General features: G+C 42.8%; 1 protein-coding gene across 1 annotated transcript in view; it reads left to right on the top strand.

Annotated features, from left to right (window-relative positions):
- The first annotated feature begins 1,844 nt into the window (after positions 1-1,844).
- The window catches only part of LOC130878441 (hepatitis A virus cellular receptor 1 homolog), a 51,655-nt gene continuing 36,942 nt past the window's right edge, over positions 1,845-16,557 (top strand). Inside the window, exons 1-5 of the mRNA XM_057776409.1 lie at positions 1,845-1,893; positions 4,065-4,403; positions 6,711-6,747; positions 6,967-7,088; positions 9,606-9,674. Of these exons, the coding sequence (XP_057632392.1) occupies positions 1,845-1,893; positions 4,065-4,403; positions 6,711-6,747; positions 6,967-7,088; positions 9,606-9,674 (616 nt within the window). The remainder of the gene's footprint in view (positions 1,894-4,064; positions 4,404-6,710; positions 6,748-6,966; positions 7,089-9,605; positions 9,675-16,557) is intronic.

Genomic DNA, 16,557 nt, shown 5'->3' with positions numbered 1-16,557 from the left:
ACACGGATGCCTCAGTAGATAAAGGCGCTGGTCACCAATCCTGAGTTCAATCCCCACGACCTGCATTTAGAAGGAGAGAACCAACTACCCACAGTTGTCTTCTGACCATGTGTGTCTCCTGACAAGTTCATGCACTGCCTGACACAAAAACTATTTAAATATAATCTTTAGTGAATTAGAAAAATGCTGCTCTTATTCTAAAGGAAATAGGGATTATTGAGATCCAATTTTTAGTGACTAAGGCTCAGACTGTTTTATCATGAATGTCATGCTCCACTGTGGAAGAGGCTACATTAATGTTCATAGTCCAGGGACAAAAAGAAATCATAAATTGATACATTTACCAAGGACTCTGGTGGGAACATCAGGCAGATGGGACTCAACAGAACCCAGGAATCTCTTCTCTAGATTTCCGGTGTTCTATATTTCTTAGCTATAGGGTTGGTGGAAGCTGACTGTGTGAAAATGTAACAATATATTCCAGAAGTTGTACCTGATTGTCACAGGATGTTAGCAGAGATGCAGGGGTTGGTAGTAAATGGCTATTGAATGATGGGAGAGAATTTATACTATTTGTGGCTCAACATCTACAACTTTCCACACCTCCATAATCTCCCTGCAGGAGCTTCATAGGGGTCGATTCCACAGGGAACTGCAACTCAAACGTCAGTACTTGAAATGAACTCAAGTGTTCTTCTCAAACATGGAAAGACAGAAAAAAAAAAGGATTTCCAGCCACCAGCAAGGAGCTTACTCCATTACAGAGCTCACCTAGTTACTCAGTTGAATTCCAGAATGTGGAGAAGGTTTCCTTTGAGAGCCTGGAAAGCTATTAACCATCACAGTTTGTCCCTTCATTTTATGAGCAATAGGTCATAGGATAACCTGTGGGATGACTCAGAGGCAGTTTGTGTCAAGAAGGGTAGCAGACTTTGTGAGACAGTGAATTCCCGAGTACACGGCGCTTCCTCAATAGAACTCTAAAGGGATGGAATGATTGGTACCTGATAAAAAGTAAGATAGTTGTGTCTTAAGTTGGTTTTATAAGTTTTGAACTTCTTATAATAAATAAGGCATTTGAGGTGTCCATTACAATCATTGTTTGGCCACCAGTTTGCAGCATTAGTTTTCTGATCTCTTCTAAGAACAGGCGCTGTTAGTGTAATAGTGCAGGGCCCCAGGCCTGAAGATGCTGAGCTCATGGAAGGTTCGTGAAAGCTATTACTATCTTGAAGACTGGTAACAGGGCAAACTTCCCTCTCTGAGAGGAAGTCATGGATTATTCTGACAAGAAGTGGAGTTAATGAAGTACTAGGCAGGCTTACTCATGTTTTTATGGTTTACCATTTAAGAAACGAACATTGAAATCTAGATGTTGGAATCTGAAGACATGTAACATCCACCATAACATCCCCCAGGAAGATGTGGTATTAGACACACTTTATGCAGCAGCATTCTGACTCAGAACATCTTGCTTTGATGAAGGTGGTTGAGATTTAGCAACTAACCCCTGTATCTACTGGGCAGAAACAGCTCTATGTCCACCAGGAGGCAAGTGCACCTTTGCTATTAGAAGTCTGGTTTTTGCTTAAGAGTTCTACCAAGAGAACACACTCTTGTCTCTGCCTCCAGTTTTCTCTGCTTGCTGCCTTATTTATGTCATGACCAGAAGTGAGATCGCTGGCTGTATGTGAGGAAGGACCAGGAAAGAAGAGGGTGTTGGGGAGGACAGGGGTCCCTGGCAGAGAGGCCTGTGTGAATCACAGTGAGAATGCAGACCTCCCTGGGTACAGCTGAGGGCCACAGCAACCAGAGCATCTTCTCTTGTCCTCCAGGTCAGCACCATGATGCAGCCTCAAGTCTTCATTTCTGGCCTCATACTTCTTTTCCCAGGTAAGTGAGTGGATGAGCTGGGGGATGCTGAGGAGGCTAGAGTGACAGGAGAGATGACAATCGTTGGGCTTTTTTGATCATGGGTTATGTAATGAGCAGAGAACCAGGATAAATTATAGCTCCAAGGAACTTGCTTAACCTGTATAAATTTCCAAACTTATGGCTAAATAAACATTATCTAAAAGAGAATGTCAGGCAAGAGGTGAGAACACATGTGTGCCTGTCATGGACAATATTAGGTAAGTACTCATGCATGCCTAAGATAATGAATGGTTAATTTAAAAATCAGAACCAGAGATTTCCAGGCAGGGTGGCTAGTCATAATTAGCCTTCATTGCATTTTTGTGCATTTTTGCTTATTTCAATCACTTTCAATTGTTTATCTTAAAAAAATTTAATTCAAAGTTCTCTATGAAAAGGGGCAAAGAAGGAATAAGGTATTTTTCTTTGAGACAGGGTCTAACTTAGTCCAGACTGGCTTCAAACTCTGTAGGTTGCTTAGGATCACCTCAAACTTTTGATCCTCCTTCCTCTACGTCTCAATAACTGGGATCGCTGGTGAGAGATAAAATATATTCTATGACTTAATTAATATAGCATGTATTTTATTTGAGATCCTAAAACAGGTATTTGGCAAAATCAAGTAATGTATGTCCCAGAAATATACTCATTTTATACAGTTAGGACTGTGTTTTCTTGGGTCATGTCCAGACTCACATCTTAGGCCTGCAAGTAGGTGATTAGTTGGAGAATATTATAATTCATTGTTCTGTGCTTTTGTTGGCTTATTTGTTTGTTTCCAGTGGTGCAATCCAACACAGGGGCTAGCATGGGCTAGCCCAAGCACTGTTTCGTTGAGCTCCATCCTCAGCCCTCAGAGTTCCCTTAAAGGTCCCCTTGGAAACTATTGGTGTTGGAAATTCTATTCCATCGTATATTTTATTATTTTAGTTTTTAAAATTGTATCATTAAAGTTATCAGTTGCATATTCTCTGGTTATGTGATCTTTACAAGGGTCTTGCTCAAGTTCTGGTATGTCACCAACTCATAAAAAGGGCTGCTTAGTGTTTTTTCTTTGGTTGGTTGGTTTTGGTTTTGGTTTTTTTGTTCATAAAGGGATAATCATAAAGTTCAGAATAAGCCTCAGACCCTCCTGATGGTTTTCTCAAACCCTTTCAGACAATTGATTTTGAAGTTGCTAACTTTCTGCCTTGAAGCCAACAGTGCTTTTCTAGAGCCCTGGCTCTGCTCTTTGATGAGAAGTGGGGAAAAGTTCGTGATTTTGTTGTCACAGCCCTGTGGGGGAGGAGGGGAGATGGTTTGAGACAGAGTCTCCAAAAGCCAGGCCTGTCTTGAACTCATTAGTGAGCTGGCCTTGAATTCCTCATCTTCCTCCCTCTACCTCCTGAGTTCTGGGACTACTAGTGAGTTCTGGGTATACAAGAGTTGCCATGGACCCAGCTTCTGAAATAAAGTTTTAGAAGTTTAATGATGAAACATTTGTGCTGGTTTCGGTGGGACATGCTAATTATTCCACACTTAGGAGGCAGAGGTGGGAGGATTGTGATTTTCAGTCACCATGAGACATAGAGCAAGACGCTGTCTCCAAAAGCAACACACACTCTGAAGAAGAAAGAAGAAAAGCGAGCGAATATCACACCACAGAGTTGTTTTGCTCACAAGTGTATCCACTAAGTGATCACAGTGGGGAAGAATATGCTAACAGGAGAATGTTTACACTCTTCAAGTTCAAGCAGTAAAACTGGATATTTAATTATAGGATTGGGGAGGTAGAGGCAGCAGAGCTCTGGGAGTTTGACGTCAGCCTGGTTTAGGCAGCAAGTTCCAGGTCAGCCAAGGCTACAAAGTGAGATCCTGGCTCAGAACACCAAAGGATAACAACAACAAAAATTAAGTTGTCATTCCCTTTTATGCCTACACACACACACACACACACACAAAAAAAAAAAAAAAAAAAAAAAAACCCTCCAGAACCAAAACAATAAAGCAAGCAAACAAAGGAATGAAAAAGAAGGGCTGCAGCTGGGGCTCCACTCAAGTCCCCCTCCCCATCTCCCTACAATTTTTTGAAAAACAATAACAAAATTGTAGAAACATTGTGAGTACTAATACTCCATTTCCTTTCCTCTCCCCCCTTCTTTACATCACAGGTGCTGTGGATTCTAATGTAGCAGTGACAGGGGTGGTGGGTCACCCTGTCACACTGCCATGTACTTACTCAACACGTGGTGGAATCTTTACCACATGCTGGGGTCAAGGGGCATGCCCGTCTTCTCATTGTACCAACACACTTATCTGGACCAATGGATACCGCGTCACCTATCAGAGGAGCAGCAGATACCAGCTAAAGGGGAATATTTCAGGAGGAAACGTGTCCTTGACAATAGAGAATGCTGTCCCTAGTGACAGTGGTCTGTATTGTTGTCGCGTGGAGGTTCATGGATGGTTCAATGATCTCAAAGTGACCTTTTCGTTGGAAGTTAAACCAGGTAAGCTTTCTTTGTTTTCTTTCCTTATTTCTTGTAAGTGAACTGTGTCTTCTGTTTGCTAGTAATGTGTTCTTTTCCTAGAACAAGGAAACACAAAGTTCTTATGAACATGTTGATTAAACGCTTGCTTTTGAGTTGTGTAAAGACCAGCTCTCCTGTATTTCAGGCTATTCTCTGATGGCCATGCTCTCCTCATCCTCCTGCCTCTGACTCCAGTGTTGAGAACACAGGCAAGTGCCACCAAACCCAGCTTTAAATATTCTCTTTAGAGGCACCAAACAACTTTATTTGCTTAGATGAAGTCCTAAAATGAATCTTAATTCAAGACAAGGAGATACATCTGCTCCTGACAGCACCAATCTACTTCAGGAGCAAGATGGGCATCAAAAGGCTCCTTATGGAGTTTGTTACATGAACTGGACATGCAAGATCCACAGAGAAATGACTGCTGAACTTGCCTAAAGGTGAGATGATCCTTCAGGATTCCTGCTTTATGAAAGAGTCTGTGAGATATTCTGGAGGCATTACCATCCCTGACTTCAAACTCTATACAGAGCTACAGTATTAAAAACAGCTTGGTATTGGCATAAAAACAGAGAAGTCGACCAATGGAATCGAATAGAAGACCCTGACTTTAACCCACAAACCTATGAACACCTGATTTTCGATAAAGGAGCTAAAAGTACACAATGGAAAAAAGAGAGCATCTTCAACAAATTGTGCTGGCAAAACTGGATGTCAATCAGCAGGATACAGGAGAAAGTGACTGGCAAACTGCCAATATAGGCAGAACTGTCTTTAAAATTTCCTGCTTCATGGAAAAGTCTGTCGGATACTATGGGCCTGTAGGCTGAAGATGTATGCCCCAATGGTGAAGAAAAACTTTGGGTGACTGTCCAGGCAGCCAGATGTCTCTGTCAAAACTTCTTCAAGTTTTGGAAGTTTTTTACAATGTACTTCCTGTTTACTTAGGTAATATCATATCCTTCTAGAGTCTTTGATGGAGTTAAAAAATAGATAGTTATGACTATGGTTTTCCTTAATTATGATAAAAGATAAAGTAGATGTAAATAAATATCATAACTATAATTCTTGCTTGATAACTGTTTTGTTATATGTAATTTTACTATGTTAAAGTTAAAACCTTTTTATTTAAATGGAAAAGGGGAGGTGATGTGGGATTTTCCTCTGTATGCTGTGATTACCATTAATGAATAAAGAAACTACTTTGGGCCTGTTTATTGGGCAGAACATAGGTAGGTGGGGAAAACTAAATGGAATGCTGGGAGGAAGAAGGCAGAGTCAGAGAGAGAGAGATGTTATGGGGCCGCCGCCAGAGTCGGGCATGCTGAAACTTTGCTGGTAGGCCACTACCTTGTTGTGATGCACAGATTAAAAGAAATGGGTTAAAATAAGATATAAGAGTTAGCCAATAAGAAGCTAAAGCTAATGGGTGAAGCAATGTTTTAATTAATACAACAGATGCTGTTGATTTGTAAGTTGTAGGTTGAACCTGCCTAATCCAGATTCAAAATCTGGAACCTTTTGAGCATGGACTTGAAAGTGCATCTGGAAAATTCAATGCCAAGACACTATCATGTGCACAGTTATCCACAGTTTCTAAAGTTACCTTTTAAGCTATGTATGTAATGTGTAGTTATATAAATGCTATGTATATCATGTTTATACTTAAGCCTGACCCATAAGATATTATCTATATGCAATTATTCTGAATTGTTAAGGAAGATTTAAATACTTTAAGTCCAGGAACCAAACATTTTTTTTTGATAAGGAGTATTCACCTTGTCTCTGTTAGATTGTAAGAAACCATAAAAGACAATGTCCACTCTCTATCCGAATGTGCAAATCCCATTTGTGTTGGGATTCATGTGGGGTGTGTATGCTAAGATGCAGGGCTGTATGCTGTGTCCTCTTGGGACTGACTGAAGGGAACATGCTGGGCCTGGAAACCGTGGGTGAAGTCAGTCATCACTGAGAGAAGTTCCAGTCCCCTGTACCCTCTCAGTCTCAGAGATGCTGAGAGATCTGATGACCTGACAGCTGTCATTTATAAAGTGTCTTTAGGAACCTGGGCTCTGTTCTCATCTCTGTGCTGTCGGTATAGCTTCCTCCTATTGATGAGCTGTCTCTAATGCCCCACCCCACAGCATCCTAGTTGGTCAATGGCAAATAAGAGAAGTTCAGAAGAGGAGCCTTGGTGGGGACAGCCTCTCACTGGTGCTACAGTAGAAGCTCTTGTCTCTTCTTGTTGACTCATCCTTATTTCATTTTGATTTCCAAACTCAGAAATTCCCACAAGTCCTCCAACAAGACCCACAACTACAAGGAGATCCACAACTACAACAAGATCCACAACTACACAAAGACCTACAACTACAAGGAGACCCACAACTACAAGGAGACCCACAACTACACAGAGACCTACAACTATAACAAGATCCACAACTACAGGGAGACCCACAACTACAGGGAGACCCACAACTACAGGGAGACCCACAACTACAGGGAGACCCACAACTACAGGAAGACCCACAACTACAGGGAGACCCACAACTACAGGGAGACCCATGACTCTGTCAACAGGACCCACACATATACCAGCATCACCTAGAGTCTCCACCTCTACTCCTATAACACCAGCGCACACACAGACTCACACACCAGGTAAATCCCAATGTGATTCAGGACCCAGAGTTCTTCTTATAAGCGTCTGTAGGGAACACAGACACTGAGTCAAGACAGAAGTATAATTGAGGTGAAGAGTCCTTAGCTGTGTCCCAACAACAGCTTTACAAAGTTTATAATTTTCCAGTCTTAAGTTGCATTCACTCTCTGCTGTGTAAGAGCTTGAAGATGGAGGGCACCGTCTCTCTGTTCCCTGGGATTCACTCTAGCCAGACTTGGGTGGATCTAGGAGAGTTGATGAGGATGGTGGGATCAGGTGGATCAGATGGACACAACTTTGTGCTGAAAAACTAAGGACCGACTGAGAACAAGGGTCAGGGTAGGGAGACTCTTGACCCATTCTGAAACTGGGCCATCCAGCTGAGGCCATAGTTCAGGGAAACTGACATTTAGCAATTCTTGATCCCCAGGAAGCATGCTCCATGCTCCAATATGTAGTGCTTAATTCTCCGACAATTATGTCTTAAATAGCAGAGATCCCTCCCTCTTTTATAGTGACAGGAACTGACAGTTCATGGTGGAAGTCATGAGACAGAAAATAGCTCAGACTCTGCCCCTGGTCACTTGAGTTGGAAGCTGGTTCCTCTGACTCCTGGGTCATGAACAGGGATGTTTGGAGGGTTTGTATACTGTTTGGAAAGACATCGCACACCACCCCTTTAAAGAGCAATGGGTGCCTTGAATTGTTTACTTTAAGGATGTTTCAGTTTATTCGTATAACATGTGAAGTGCAATATAAGTCCTTTTTATGGATAAAAAGCACATACACATCAAATTCAACATTTTTGGAAACAATTTTACATGGTCATACTTTTGAGTGAGGCGTTTAGTTCATACTTCAGACCACCTACAGGTAAACTTAGTATTAATAATAATACCCTGACTTACAACTGGGGATAACCTATTCATCCTGAAGGCAAGTTTAGGTTCAAACCTTCTACATCCAGGAGTGAAAAGTTAGCACTTAGTGGCTTCTCAAAGTTTCCCACAACCTGTCCATCTCCCGGGGTAGGGCTGGACTCTGGCAAGAGAAGAAGTCACAGAGTTTTCGTTGTTGCTAGACTAACCTGATGGGAGGAATTTATTTCCCTCTCCTCTCCCTGGCTTTCAGGTAATTTCAAGCAGGAGGACCCTGAAGGCCTGGGCCACATGCCTAGTGTTAGTGTAATCTTATTTTCTATTGTGAGTTTCCTAAAGAGTTGCAGTTGAGGGTTGAAAGTGCAGTCCAGGGAGAAGGCAGATGCTCTGGCTGCTCTCAGATGAGGATGTGTTTCCTCACGTCCACTTCCTGTGTTCATCCTGGTGCCCCAGACACTGTTCATGGAATATGGGGGGGGGAGGTTGTAAGAACAGGGGAGAAAGGGACCCAGGCTGGGGAAGCAAGTTAAGCTCATGATGCCTTTTGTCGAGAACTGAATTGGATAACGTGTGACCGCGTGACATTTGTGTTGTCTTGTTGTTAGTTCAGAAGGATGGTCACAGCCTCTTAAATGTTTGAGCACCAGGGTAAAACAGGAAGGTAGTGCTGAGCAGGAGGGTGTTGTGCAAATGTAAGGATCAGGTTGTAGTGAGGATCCTAAAAGACACTGAGGGGCCCTTTAGGAATTCCTGTCTGGCCACAACCAACTTACTCTAAGATCCTCTCCTGTTCTGAAAAGGGAAGCATTGAGAGGACCCCTGGAGAGGCAGGTGCTCAGCTCTGCATGTGAACTGAGCTATTGGTGGGAACAATGTAGGAACTTCGGGAAGGAAATGGAAACAGGCTGCACTAGAGTGTTCCACGTGGAAGCCTTTGGTGAGCAACGGAAGATGAGTCAGAAAACACCAGAAATCACCCTTCCTCTTAGTAAAGGAGGACAGAGGCCTTGTCTTAATCATTCAACCAATCAATCAATCAATCATGAGAGAGATAGAGAGAGGAGAATTCCACAGCACAGAACAGTTTGCAGTATGGGAACCATCACTAGTGTAATGTTGCCACCTTGAGACGGTCTCAGTGATGAAATGATCCATCTATTCCATGTTGTCCAGTGAGCACATCTCACTGAAAGAAGTGTGAAGAATCTGGGGCTTGACTAAGGCCTCAGTGAAGAGGGGTGAGAAACATCCAGGCCCCTTCCTAGAAGGTAAAATAACCCTTGACTTAATAAATTGTAATCTGAACTGAGTATTCCATTCTCCATGTGTTAATATCAGTTATGTTTCAGAGGAGTTCAGGAGTCTAGAATGGAAAGTGTTAAGCAATCCTGAAGATCAATAAAGTTGTCTAGAATATTAGAACACACATCTCACTTGCTCAGGATAGTGAGACCATGACAGACAGTGCCCATCTTTGGGTACATTTCTCAGAGGAGTCAGCAGATGCAGAAATGAGTAGAAAGGAGCCATTCCTGCTGTGGAGGCACTGGGGGAGGTGATGGTAAGTTTTGTTTCTGTTTTCCTAGGTGGGGTCCAAACTCCAAAGCTGAAACAGTTTTTGCATTGTTCTCATTCCAGAACCCACTACATCTTACCCAAGTCAGACTACAGCTGAGGTGACAGGAACCTCATCCTACACCCCTGCAGGTAACTATGTCCCCTTGCCTGATCCCCTGGAAGGTCCATATCTTGGTAAAGCTGGTGCTGGAGAGCACACACTGTCTGCAGCAATGCAGATCTGACATTGTAAGTGGTGGCAGGGACAGAGGCACAGCTCCATCCCTGCCCCCCCCCCCCCCAGCATCCTCCAGAGGTCCCTTTCCATGAGCACCTCCATTCAGGCCAAGCTAGGCTGGGTGGCTTCTTTGAAGAAAAAAAATGTATGGCACAGTCAGTGTGATGTAATGTTGGGACTCAGATCCTAAGCCCAGGGTCTCTAAGAAGAGAGATGCTTAAGAAAGGAATAGGGCACACTGGAGCACATGTATGGACTTCTCCATACAGAGCACTTAGGTGTCTGGTTTTTTTTGTGTGGGGGTGGTTTTTTTTTTTTTTTTTTTTTGGTTTTTCAAGACAGGGTTTCACTGTAGTTTTGGAGCTATCCTGGAACTAGCTCTTGTAGACCAGGCTGGCCTCGAACTCACAGAGAGGGCCTTCCTCTGCCTTCTAAGTGCTGAGATTAAAGGCGTGTGCCACCACCGCCAGGCTCACTTGGGTGTCTTTAAATTGAATGTACATGTGATTCCCCAGAGTTTCTTGAGTGTGTTAACAGATTAAGCATAAGCAATACAACCACCCTCTTGTTCATCATGGGACAATGAGTCATAGCCTCCCCTCCCCCACCTCAGGCTACTCCTGTCTTTCCTGTTCTAGCTCTGTCTTTTGTGTGACTTACAGAAATATCCACTCTCTTGAATCTGTGGCATTATTTACTCAGCGAAGATAATGGCACCTTTTAAAAGTAAAATCAGTTTATTGTCATAAATTTTTACTGAATATTGTGGTTACAAAATGTGATGGGGGACTTGGGTCATATTTGCAAAGGGCATAAGTGATAGATGCAGTGTGGGTAACACCTACACTGTTCGGCATAGTGCTTGGAGGACTGGCACAGGTAGCCGTGGACAGATTTTTCTTTGGTGTGCCAGCTCACAAAAAATGACACAGAGACTTATTATTAATTGTGAAAGTTCGGCCTTAACTTAGGCTTGTTTCTAAACAGTTCTTATAGCTTATATTAACACATATCTTTTAATCTAGTTTTTCTTTTAATGTGGCTTCGTTATCTGTACCCTGTTGTCTCCATCCTGCTTCCCCTCAGTCTGACTGGGGACTCCACCTTTCTTCCTCTCTGGGTCCTCTCTGTCCCGAGAAGTCCCACCCAACTTCTTCCTGCCTAGCTATTGACCATTCGGCTCTTTAGTCAGTCACAGTGACATATCTTCACACAGTGTAAAGGAATATTCCACAAAAGGTAGCTGCTATGACTTGGGAACACCTATGTCTGTGTGACTCTTTTTACAAAGCAAATCACTCAGTTTGATCCCAGGCTCATCCCTGGGTTTAGTTGTTTGGGACTCAAAACAGTGGACCGGCTCTCTGGTGGCCACACTAACCTTGTCACTTGTACTTCCTCCAGGATTGCAAAGAGTCTCCTCTCTTGCCTTGTCAGTCTTAGGCTCACGTGGGAAATGTGAGGTTGCACTGTGGTGTGAATGTGTCCCCATAAATTCCTTTGGTAATGTGTAATTAAGTGCTGAGGTCATCTGGAAGGTGATTAGGATATAAAACTAAGATGTTCGTACACAGTGTTAGATCCTTTGTGAGACTGCTGATGGGGCTGGCTTTCCCTTTCCTTCCTTTGGGGACACACAAGAAGTATCATCTCTGAACAAAGGAGCCCTCAGCAGGTACCCAGTCAGCTCGTGTCTGGATCTGGGACTTCCCAGCCTTTAGAACTACGACCAGGGCATTTCTTTTGTTTATAATTCACTCACTCTAAGCAGTTCTGGAATAACAACCCTAATGGACTAAGGTGGGTTGAGTGTACGAACAGCAGCACCACACAGGCTTGCAGCGCTGAGCCCTGCTCCTCACTTGCTCGGTACACTCTGTCCCACGGTCCACACTCTGGTTGGGTCCTACACGTCTTCTCCTTAAAACTGTAGTGGCATGTGCTGCTTGACCAGCTGTGGAGAGGCTGGGCTCTGCCATCTTTCTCAGCCAGCTCCACGCTATCAACAGGGGCCAGGTGAGACAGCCACATGCTGCCCTTTGTGGTGCAGAGCTGACCCATGTGTCCTTGAGGTGCCTCCAAACAGAGCCAGTGCTGCGGGACTCTGGGTGGTTGTGTGTGTGCGCGTGGGTGTGCTAACATGTGTATGTGACTCAATATTCTCAGAAGTTGCCTCTCTGTGGTCTCCTCATCTATGTGGCTGACCTTTTCCTAGGCTTTCCTGAAGACTACTTAATTTAAAGTCATATGCAGTGAACCCGCAAAGTAAGGAAGGGTTAGGTAATGGTGACCTCTCGATGTTGAGAGGGAAATCCTTAAGGTATACTGTTTCCAGGCAGAAAAACAAAATGAAACTAGATCCAAACACAAGGCAGCAGGAGCCGCTGTCTGCCACTGTTCCTAGGTGTGAAGAAGAAGGAAGGAGGGGGTTCAGGCTCTGTAATGCCATGTCACCTAACCCTGCTCAGAGGAGAGCTTTGCAGAGTGGAGCAGGAATAGCAGCAGCTGGGTCCCTGGTTTCCTTGAGACTTCTGGCATTTTGGCTTTGTAACTTGAGGTTCCTGGGTGAGTCCTTACTGTGCTCATGGAATCTCTCCCTTGGTGAACATTCTGAAAAAACAAGAAATATTAGGATTGAAAGGGATTTGGGTGTCACATGGGCCACCACCTGCCTTTCATAGCTGTGCCTACCAGGAACCTTATGCACCATCCCATTTCATTAATTCATGGTAATTTATGTCACTGCTAGATTGGGGAAACTCCTTAGTTCTCTTTGGAGACACACACCTTTCCATTTGTCCCCTATTCTAGGCACACTTCTTTGGAGAAGTTGTTGAATGGTCCTCATTACACAAGCAGTACAATTTTTCTAAAGTGAACTCCACAGCGTTCACGCCCCTGTTCCCTGCTCCTTCCATCACATAACAATAATAACATCGCCCGTGTTTCCTACAGTGCTGAGTGTCCATGCGTGCATTCCTAAGTGCTTATTGCAGCACCTTGATTATGAGGTCCCTTTGCTAATGAATATGGTCAGGATTGAGTTCAAGCTTTCTCGGATTCGGTTTTACTTAAGGTCCTAGCTCACAAACAGAGCCCAGACTGTGGATGCTGCCTACGCCTCGTCATTGCCTTTGCTCCTTGTCAGAACTCTCACAGAGAGTGGAGTGTAAACACAGTACAGTGAGAACGAGGGGCTCTGAGTCATTCAACTTTATTCGTGCTGGGCGATGTCAGCTTTGGCAGTTGTTGGGGACTCCCATAGACCAGTAGTGTTTCCACTCCTTGTGTGGGCACTGTGTGTACACTGACAGCAGAGATGTCTGCCATTTGCTAAAATTAGAAATATGCAGTCATGTATGCTTCATCACCTTTAAATGCAGCAAGGGACTCCTTGTCAGGGTGTTGCAATCCTTATATGATGTAAGATATCAGCCGAAAGGGGTTTCTGTGTTTCAGTCATAGACACTTAGAAACAATGCAAAGAATAGATTCCTTGTTATAAAATATATTTTTCAAATATACTTCAATTATTTAAATCTTCAAAACATGCTGTTCAATGAATCTCCTACCATATTAAATCCCAACCCTCACATGGTATAAGACATATTGGCCTTGTGGGTAATATTTATAGATGTAGCAAAAAACTAAATTTTGTAATTATAATTAATTTTCCCTCTTGTTGAGCAGATTGGAATAACACTGTGACATCCTCAGACAACTCCTGGAATAACTACACTGTAAGCATATTTCTCCCTAATTTATTAGCTATGTTCATTTGTATATCTTCTAGGAAACAATTTGTATTTAAAGATTTGTCTGTAAAATCAGTTCATAGATATTTGTATCAAAAAAGAGGAAGAAAAGAAAAAAGTCAGACGGTGGTATATTCCTTATTCTTAGGACTTGGGAAGTTAAAACAAGATACCAGAAGTTTGAGGCCAGCCTAGACCATTGGGCAACTTGGGCCACATAATGAGACCCTGTCTCAAAAACTGTAGATAAATAAAATCATAAAGGTATAAAAAGAAAGAAATTAAAAAGAAGAATAAGATGCTTACAAAGGGTGTTTGAATTCAAGATGTTCGTTTAGAGTCCCCTAATATTGTTTTCTACCCACTGGCCATTCACTGTAGAGCCCACTGGTGATATTTTTTACACACACAAACCTGCGCAGAGGGTATTAGGTCTTGGGCAGTCTTAATTTTGCATGATTTTTCCTAGAGTTTTGTGTACTAAGCTTGAGAAAAAGCAAAGGCACTCTGCTTCTGGGATTCTTGCCAGAGTTCTATCTCTACAAATAGCCAAAGTAAATTTATCAATAGATTTTTTTTTTCTCTTTTGGCTCCAGGAAGAAACAAGGTTTGTTTTCATATGTGTAGTTAGCGTAGGAGATATGTTGGTTGAGATAAGAAAAAAAGCCAAATAGGGGTTGTGAGGATTATTTAGCTGTTGGAAGTAGCAGAGCCCTTGTTAGTATGGGCAAGACCCCAGGTTTGAACCACTAAATCTACCAAGCCACAAGACACTTCAAGACAAGGTGGCCATATCTGTATAGGGCCAAATGGCCTAAGGGGTTTATACCTATTGACAGTCATAACATAACACAAAAAGGCTGAAAGAAAGTTTCTTTTGTTTGATTTTTGAGAAGGGTCTCACGTAGTCCAGCTGTCCTTGAATTTAACTGCACAGCTGAGGATGACCATGAACTCCTGACCCTGCTACCTCTGTCCCTCAAGAACTGAAATTATAGGAGTAAACCCCACCATAACTGCTCACTTCTTTGAGACATCATCTCATTTCATAGCTCAGGCTGGCCTAGAACTCACAATCTTCCGCATCAGCCTACTGAGTACTGAGATTACAGGCCTGTGTCATGTGCCCATCTTGACACTTTAAATATAATGGCTTAATTGACATTAGCACCCAGTGGTCTCATAGTTGTGGAAAGAATCTGTGTATACTAGTTAAATATCAGACACCATGTTGCTAAGGGAACAGACATATGACTCCATATAAAACCAAACAGCACTGCATATCAAGGTTGTTCTTGCCCTCAGTTACCTGAGAAACGGTCATGCTTAGCAGCACGGAGGAATAACTTAGAGTTGAGTTCAAAATAAGCCGTAGTGACTCTGGACTCGGAAGTCAAGCTGTCCCTAGGTGCAAGGAAATTCAATGCACAGCAGCACATAGTTTTGTTTTCAGGGTGTTTGCTTGTTTGAGGCCAAATCCTATGGAGTTCAGGTTGGCCTTGCCCATACTATGTACCCAGGAAGGATCTGGAACTCCTGACCCTCCTGCTACCGCCTCTTAGGTCCTGGGATTAAGGTTTGCACCCCTAGGTCTGTCAATAACAGCAAACATCTTGAACCAGGAGATCAACTTCCCGGACTCTGTTTGATGAAAAGAAATTGAACAGAATCTGTGAAGATTACAGAGGAAGGATAAGCATTGCTGCCATTCATAATCAGAATCGTGTTCTGAAGTAAATGTTCCATGGGCATGGTAGACACGTGAAGTCCAACCTCTCAGGAGGGTTAGGAAGGAGGAGCAGAGGTTCAAGGTCATTGTCAACTAGTGAGATTCCGAACAGCTTGAGATCAGGAGACCCTGTCAGAACAACAAACAAACCTTAGATTCCCCACAGCCTTTTTGTCAAGAATACCTGAGAATCCCTTCCCAAGAACCCACTGAACACCTTTGACTGAGGACGTAGAGACAACACGCACAGAGCTTAGCTAACTTGTCCATGGTCTCCCTGACTTAACAGAGGAGCCTGGATTGTGACCCCATAGATGAGGCTCACAGGTGGGCAAAGACCTGGTCTGTGACTTCCCTTTCCTTGTAGTTAAACCATCCATGGGCTCTGTTTAGCTTAGTAGCTTAGTGCCTCACCTGCTGCTCAGTTGTCTCCTGCTTCTTCCAGTATGTACAGCTCACTCATTACCTGTACCAGGGCACTAAGGGAGATTCTGCATTTCGGTCTGATCACACAGTATTAATCAGACTGCATCCTTAAGCCAAGCCCTCCTACTATTTTTAGAAAGTTATTGGATATAATTGTATTGTTTTCTTTTTTTCTCAACTCAGTTCAAAGCTTTCTACTTACCCTCTCCTTGCTTTCTAATTCATGGTCTCTGTTCCATTAGTTGTTAATATATTAATATGTTAGCATATGTAATCTATATAATATACAAAGTACTAATATATAATATATAATTATTATGTAGCTATCAAATATATAATGTGTATTATTTGTTACATATATTCATATTTAATACATAAATGTGTTCCTTAAAATAATATAACCTGCCCATGCTGACGATTTGGTATTAGATGTTTATAAAATTGTACAATCTTGAGTTACCTTTACAAGACAAGTAGGGTCTGTGATGAAGGACCAGACAGGGGCTGAGCACACTGAGAGCAAGTTAACTTACAGATAAGCTATTCTTTTTCTCTTTATTAATATCATAAGATGATGCATTTAGAGAATACCCTACAGACCATTAAACAGACATAATCACGTGCATGATTGTGTGAACCCACATTAAGCATGTACTTAGAATTTTGACTGAGACATCTGCTGTGTAATCACCTCATGCAACATAGAACATGTTTCCATCATCATCAAAGACACTGATTCCACTGCCTGTTATGATCTCGGAGACCACCAGCCTAGCCACAACCCTGCAAAGATGAAGTTCTAGGACCTAGAGTCTAGGTTAAGGTCAAGCATTTGTTTTCTGTTCCTCTCTCGGTGTCCCTCCCTTGTGTTTACTGCTGATTCTT

The sequence above is a fragment of the Chionomys nivalis genome, chromosome 7 (genome assembly GCF_950005125.1).
Source record: "Chionomys nivalis chromosome 7, mChiNiv1.1, whole genome shotgun sequence".
Lineage (NCBI taxonomy): Eukaryota > Metazoa > Chordata > Mammalia > Rodentia > Cricetidae > Chionomys > Chionomys nivalis.
This window is presented reverse-complemented; position numbering and strand designations above follow the sequence as displayed.